Raw genomic sequence first — 8150 nt, 5'->3', positions numbered from 1 at the left:
AGCAGGAATCGTTAATTATTCAAGTATTTTTGACTTCGGTACGATTTATTAGGTTGCTTCGTATAGATTAAACGCTTCGACGCCTAACCTCTAAATCGCCATGAATTTGTCTCCGCGACTTCAAAAAAGGCCCTCATACCTGAGGAAAAAGCAACATAATATCGCATACATAACCGCCAAGATATAAATCTATTCGCAACATACATGAGAAACAGAAAAGCAACGAAGCAATTCAACAAGGAAACCGTGATACCGACAATACAGAACGTGTTTTCTGCACTTTCTCGCAATCATTTGTCCACGCGCATGCGCGTGGAAAACAGTACACCGCGACAAAGCGATTTACGATCGCCGACGGTACTAAAAGTATTACCTTAGGTCGATTCATTGACTAGTTTCTACTTCAGTTACCACGAACACGAGACAATCGTCGAATCGGTATTTGAAAAATCACGAAAGGAGTTTCAATTGAATTCGGTTCGTATAATTCGTATAACAATTACAGCAAATAAAATTAATTAACAGATGTGAAGATCGTAATGTCGTTTAATTAATTATTTATATTCGAACCAACGCGAAATGCGTTTTACCAGGATCGTTATCGACCGGTAACGTTAAAGCGAAATCAACACTTACTCATTTCAAAATTCATTTATTCGAATATAAATCGACGACCAGGAATAAATAACGAGATTTTGAATTACAAAGATCAAATTCCATGATAAAGTACGATGATAAATTTAATGTGGGCATGATAATTTATTACTCTTTTTTGTAATTTAGGTATAAATTTAAGATGACTAAATTTAAATATATTTATTTCATTCGAATATTTATCAGCTATGGAAAATAATTGACAAAATTGTTTAATTACGTAAATAAATAAAACTCCATATTTAAGTAACTTTAATTCTTAAATTATTACCATTTGTTGTTTCTTTTTTTAATACAGGTAAATGAAACAATGAGCGATTAATTAATTAAAATTTCGTAGCTTTGTGATTTATTTGGTTCAGATATATCGCATAGTATATAAATACTAACATATCATATACAGTATTATAATACTAAATTAACATAATCTGGATTATTTCTGTCTGTCATGATTACCAAAATTAATTCGACTGAGAACTACTTTTCAAAAGTTTTTTTTAGGAAATTATATATTTATAAATATACCATAATACCTGTCTTTTCGTTTAAATTTAATTTATAAATTTCAACTTCCACATATAAACTTATCATTTTAAAATTATCATCTTTTTGGTATATACATATGCAGTTATATTCATAATTAGCATTGATAGTAAATGAAATTTATTAGACGCTGTAAATGTTATTTTCTCGTTATCAAAATAGTTATATTTATAGAAAGTATTAAAGACAAGAAAATTTTCAGTGAAATAACTAACGTATGTTAACATAATGTTAATATAACAAATTGTCTAAAATACATTTTATTATTAAAATTTTTAACATTGTTATTTACACATGCACAGGATTTAATGGTACGTAAATTCGTTACAAATTAAATAAAGAATAAAACAAAATTTAATGCAATTCTAGCTTCTAGTTCGAATCACTTTATTAGATTTTATCTATCACATTTTAAAATATTAATATAAAACTTACAAAAATGTCAGGTTATCTCATAAATAATATAGTTTCTGTATATATGTGTATATGCAATTTTAGAATTGTAAAATTATCAGTTGCTTCTTTGAATTAGACTTGAATTCTGAAAAATTGTTAAGACATTAATACAATGTATATTAATTATAAACTATTAAATTGTATTAAATTTTTTATTTTCCATAAAATTTTGTAATATGTACAGTAAATAATTGGAGAATAAAATAGTTAAAATAATTGCCAATTATACTCATTAAGTCTATTTAATATTTATATACGCATTTATTTAATATGTATACATTTCAACAATTACCATCTAATTTTCTCCAGAAAAATTCAAAATTTAACATAAGGAACAACATTATTTACGAAATAACCTGGCATCGTGCACAATTTCTTCAAGCAATCCTTGATCCACATCATTCGATCACAAATAACCTACATGAGTTACTCTCAAACTATTTAATTAACAATCCTAATTGTTACATTACTTAGATTCCATATTTAACCCATTGGAGACTATGATCACATCATATAACCACGTAATAATCACACGAGGTTCACAGTTACGAACCTAACCTCAAAGTCACCGAGCCAGACCTAACCTAACAAAACCAATTTAACATTCGAATTGCCACACGAAACGAAATTACATCAAACCTTTGCATACATACAATTACTACACACGCACTACCAATTTGACATAAACTGAGCAATGATAGCCTACAATGAGTACTCGGAACAATCCACGTGAAGGGGGTAATTTTTCGTATATGTACATTACCCTGTCGTCTATGCATGATTTTACGCGAGAACGAGAGTGCGTGTGCGAACGAACGAATGTCATGTTTTATTTTATGCACGTGATGTACACGCACACAGGGCCCCAGGGCGAGAAGGGGGAGATGGGACCAGCCGGTGAGCCGGGAGAGAAGGGTGTCCGGGGAAAGCAAGGGAAGAGGGTAAGCTTCAGCGAGGTCCTCCGGCGAACGACCACCGACCAAATCGACCGTGCAAACCATTCCGTCCTAACAACCGCTCATCGAATCGACCAACTTTCCATCGAGACTCTGAAACGAAAAATCCCACACCTGGCCTATCGCTCGTATCGCTCACGATCCCCCTGTTCCGTCCACAGAGATCCGTACCAGAGAACCTATCCTAGAGATTCTTTTTTGAATATGAAACTCCTCTGTTATATGTGATGCACGACACGAGAGCATATTATAGCTTCTTACAAAAGCGGATGCATGCCACTCTGGTTGAACGTTGGTTTTTTGGAACGAAACACTGGACTTTGTAGTCGAATCTTTGGTACCGCTTGACCGTCATCGTTCGGTGGAACAATTTGTATTTTTCTTTTTCTTTTTTTTTTATTTTGGTTTTGTCCCTTTGAGTTAATTACGCTTATATGAATTTTTGTATATTTGTTACAATAATCGTTTCCATTTCCCTTTTATTTATCACATTTTTATTCTCTTATTCGATCACTAGGAGGGAGTATAATTTTGTTAACAAGGGTGTTTTAAATGTCTTATTTCCTCGAACTGAATTTTTGCTTATTTTTATTTTCTTTTGCTTTTCATCCTTTTAATCCAGCCTGGTTTACACGAGTTTTCATGTTTCTATGGAGATTAACCGTTTTCGAACATTTTTAACCTTTTGCCTAATTACGAGAAGGGAATTTTGTTTTAAAAGTTCTTTGAAACGTTTAGACTCTCGGAGTTGAGTTTTTGGTTGTTTTCGAATTTTTGTATTTTCATTACCCGCTTTATTACCAATGACAGGTATGTTGGCCCCATTTGATTGCATTCAGAACATTAATTAAATATTTTACTGCATTTGAAATCGGTGAAAATAACAATTTAATTGCATTTCATGCCCTTTAAGTTTAGAAAGAATAAATAATAAAGTTTATTCCGAGGAAATCAATATTTGCTAAATTATAAATTAATTTAAGAAATAATTGTGCCATTTTTGTCATGCACTGCGTGTTTTGGGCTGGTATTAACAGAAACATTTTCAGTTTCTTTCCTTTTTCGTATGTTTTTACCCCTTTACTTGATCACGAGAAGAAAATGCAGTTTCCTGATGAAAATTTTGTTAAATGTCTAGCATTTGACACTTCTTCATCATCGTTTAGTAATTAAATTTTTATTTATTTTTCCTTTTTTCTCTTTGCCCCTTTAATTTCGTTTTTAATGTCGATTTTGTTACGTTTTCCACCCCTTACCTGGTCACGAAAGGAGTGTGCACAGTTTTATCGTAAAAGGCTTTTTAAATGTCTAGATTCCCGGAACTGTAATCGATGTAAGGGTTCGAGATCCAGATCTAAAAAGCGCCTTTGTGCCACCACCACACCGGTTCTCGAATGACGTGACGGTTATTCACGCTTTGAGACACCTGCATGGAAATCACGAGAGAGCACACTGCATGATCTTATCACGCACGCATGCGAGAATGTAACACGTATGGCACACGTACGATCACCTGCCTCTTTTCATTTAATAAACTGAAACAAGTAGCCGTTAAATTACATTGTCGTTCCGACGATGATGGATGGATTACGTTCTTCTTGTGTTTAGGACTAGCGTGACACGAGATCACAGATGCTATGAAAAATAGAGCACAAAAACGAGATTAACGAATCTGTCGACTCCCCCGTGAATTTCTATCGAAGAAAAATTCTTACGTTCACGATTCCCATTTACCGAAAGCGAATTATGAAATTTTGCAATTATCGTACAGTTCTCTGATGATAATTTGTCGAAATGCACGAAGAACCTATTCACTCCTGACGTCGTCTGATCAAAGTTGATGCGTAACTGTGACTCTGTCCAGTTGCCGAAAAGTGAAACGTTGGTGGCAGCAAATAACACGTATAACGCGATACTCGATACATTGCTCGATAGCAATTCACTTCTGAAGAGCCGCTACTCATTCGTGTCGCAGAAGAGACGCGCGGTTGTTAGAGGTTCTTCCTTCCAGTAAGGACGAAAGCTAAGTTCTTGATGGATGCGACCAAATTACACACCTGCGCACTAAAATCTCTAACCACGGCTTTTAAAAGTCATTCGATTCAACACTAACGTATTATTATTTTAAGGTCTAACCGTAAGTATCCTCGCATATTCATCGAACTGGTCGGGATGCCTTGACCAACGTGCGCGAACAACGAGACTCGGTGACGTTCGTTCGTCTTTGTTTCACGAACGAATCGTCATTTTCACTCGTTGACTATGTCCACCGTCCGACAAAGTCACCGTGATACCCCCTTTCTCTCTCTATCACTGTTCACTGACGAACTCGAAACGCGATCGAGACCCCTAGTACAATCATAGACGGAACGCTTCGCGAGAGTCGCGGGATCTCGCAGAGAATGGATATCGTCGAGTTTCCGGGAGAAATATATTCCACCAAATCGTAAGTTCTCTGGTGGCCTGGAGAGAAAGACATTCGACCATTAAAAGGAATTCGAGTCTTCTTTCGAGCTGGATCGTGTCTCGCAGACTCCACTGTACGCGGCTGGTAAGTAGGCTAGAGGGATATTTCGATTTCACCCTTGGTGCTCTTGAAATCCATACTTTCAGACTCTTTGCGGTACATTTTAACACGATATGAAATAAGTTACGTTGGCATTCTCTTAGATTAAACGATCTTACATTAGATAATTAACACTGATCCTATGTCTACTCTAGTGCTCTATCGCTCTGTCCTATTTAGACATAACCTTTTCTCTTCGTCACACGATGAGATAACTCTGTTGATAGATACGATATTGCCAGTCGATAATAAAGATTCGTGTGACCTATCTTCACGATTGCGAAGGTGGACTTATCATAGATAGTTAGACCCTAACTCCTCCCAAGTGCCAACTTACTAGCCACGTACAGCATCTGTTCGAGCCTCCTCGAGATACTCGGTGTTTCCTGACACGACAGTGTCCTGCACTGCCACTTGTCAAGGATTTTACCTGCGTAGCTTGCAAAAAGAGAAAATGAGAGAAAACAGAAGAGTCTCTAGTAAGTTTGCAGCGCTCTGTGTAATACCTCTACTCGGTTCCTAGGCTGCAAAGGTCAACTGATTTAGCTAACAAACTGTGTCCATCCGTGTACTAATAACAGTTGCGAAATTCTGGTTGGAGAGAACGAGTGAGAGATCGGGGTTGGGTAAGGGAGAAAGAAAGGAGTGAGGAAGGGTGAGTGAGGAAAGAGAGAGAGACTGTTCGCTTATCTTAGTCAGTAGTCTTTGGCGTAGTGTACGTAGCTTGTGTAACTAATTTGTGTTTAATGTAGCAAGTAACACCACACTACTTCTTCCCTGTGTGTCGGTTCAAATCACTAATAACTAATACTACTACGCCCGGCTTTGAGGCTCTCGCAACTTTATCGACCGGTGATCGATGCAAGCCTGCGATCGTCGCGTAAGTATCAACCAGCCCCTCAACAAACTATGTAGCTTTACTGTCGATTCGTCATTAAACAACATCGTGTCATATGCCGCTAATTCACAAGTACCATCGATATCTTTTATATATACTTATACATTTTTATATACATATTATATATATATATTTTTGTTAATGTTTCATCTCTCCCATCTCTCCTCTCGAACGCTGTGCGACGAGTTATCGAATCTCACTGATCAATTATTAATTATTGAAATATTAATCGTTAAAATAAAATCATTATCAGATTAACCACTTACACTGGTAAGAAATTCACAGACGCGTGTGCCAGAATGGTCCTGTGTTTCTGTGACAATTGCCTGATGACGTGCATACCACGTCGTTGGCGATTCTGCGACAAAAGCATTACGTCTTTCCAGCGCAAGTGGTTAATACCAAACTCATGAAATTTAAAAGGAAATATTAAAAGAAAAATCGTGTAGTTAAAACGATAAAGTTGTATACGAAATTTTTAATCGAAAGTTAAAAGTGATCGTTTAGATCTTGGTGGGTTTACTGTTGAAATTAATTAAGTTAACATGATCATCGCTATGGCAGACACTGGTGACCATTTATGTTTAAATTTTTGCTCAGGAATGCATTATACGTTGATAGTGGATGATTGTCAAATTATACGTCACATTCTTTCTGCTACTGCACAGTATAATTATATTATTCATTTTAAGATAATATGATCCACCATTGGCGTGAAAATCCGAGAAATAAAATTGAAAAATTGAAATTGCTGTCGAATTACTAATTTATCATTGGAACAGCTAAGTGAGCATGATTAAAATAGCGATAAATGACGAAAAAATTTGGAATATTCAAAAAAGTAAGGTAGCCAAAAGCAGAGAAGAGAGGTGGGAGGAAGAGAAATTCTAATAGCTTCCAGTTTCTACTAATTTTGATCCCACTAACAAACGCTCCCGTTGTCGTCGATTGCATGCGATATCCGTAGTATCTTTTTGTGTTTTCGATTAAACGTTAGTGTATCTAGGTTTCGTGTGTTAATCGTAATACACCCTAGCCGAGCGATTTTGGCACGATCCAACGATTCTATTCACCGCTAGAATATCAATTTCCAAATGAAAGATTCAGGCATTCCGGCTATCCGAATGCAAACGAAAAATATTCCGTCTCCGCAACGTGATGGGAAGCGTATTAAATTCGTGCCAAAATCGATCACAGAGATCATAGATAATTTCCGATAAAACCGATCCTCTCCCTATGCCCCATCCTAACCCCCGAAAAAATAACGAAACCAATTAACGCTTCGTCGTAAAAAAAAGGAATTTCAAAAAAAAAAAAAAAAATAAGACTAAAAAGATTAAACGAAAATGGAGGACCTGGTTGGACCTGACCTTACAGTGTTACATTATAGGGTGTCAAGGGTGAGAGCGGTGTGGCATTGATGAGAGGCCCACCCGGTCTACCGGGTCCAAAGGGTGAACCCGGGGAACGGGGTTACCGAGGCGAAAAAGGCAGCAAGGGAGACACGGGCTCACCAGGTAGATTTTCAAGAGCCAATACCTCTGCGAAATTCAAGAGAAAAATGGATGACAATGAACGATATCTTTCCTTCCAACCGCTACGGGCGACAAAGCGTCTTCTTTTGGCCATTCCTTCCGATCTGATGGGTCTCTTCTATTCGTGACCTCTGGCCTACACGTGGACGTGGCCGGCTATGCCTTTGAAAGCCATCCCCGTTTCCCTCAGTCCAGTTCGAGCAGACGCTTTTGCCATCCCTGTGCGACTGAGAACGTTTAAACAGTCTTTGTACAGTTTGAGCTTCCTATTTTCTTCTAAAAAGAATTTCATAAACTTGAGAAAATTTGCTCAATGGTGTCTCCCGTTTTATTGTTCCTCCATCGATGGTGAAAAGCTTCAATAATGCGCACCTATTGGATTCCGAGACAATGTGTGTCTATGTGTGTTTGTGGATGCTGAAAGGAGAAAATGATTTTTTACTAGATGTACGCTAATAATGATTAACCTGTTCATCTATGTGTAACGAGGAAATGATTATGTAAGAAACCGAGTTGACATGTATGATGATCGGTGTTTATTC

General features: G+C 36.8%; 1 protein-coding gene across 4 annotated transcripts in view; it reads left to right on the top strand.

Moving 5' to 3' along the window:
* Positions 1–8150, top strand: part of LOC108546427 (collagen alpha chain CG42342) — a 258119-nt gene that overhangs the window by 238627 nt on the left and 11342 nt on the right. For 3 of the 4 annotated variants that reach the window (XM_017898489.1, XM_017898488.1, XM_017898490.1), the window contains 2 exons: positions 2515–2594; positions 7464–7590. The exons of the other annotated variant lie outside the window; for it this stretch is intronic. In XM_017898489.1, coding sequence (XP_017753978.1) covers positions 2515–2594; positions 7464–7590 — 207 coding nt within the window. The remainder of the gene's footprint in view (positions 1–2514; positions 2595–7463; positions 7591–8150) is intronic. 4 annotated transcript variants of the gene reach the window in all.

The sequence above is a fragment of the Eufriesea mexicana genome, unplaced genomic scaffold, assembly GCF_001483705.2.
Source record: "Eufriesea mexicana isolate 0111107269 unplaced genomic scaffold, ASM148370v2 scaffold710, whole genome shotgun sequence".
NCBI lineage: Eukaryota > Metazoa > Arthropoda > Insecta > Hymenoptera > Apidae > Eufriesea > Eufriesea mexicana.
This window is presented reverse-complemented; position numbering and strand designations above follow the sequence as displayed.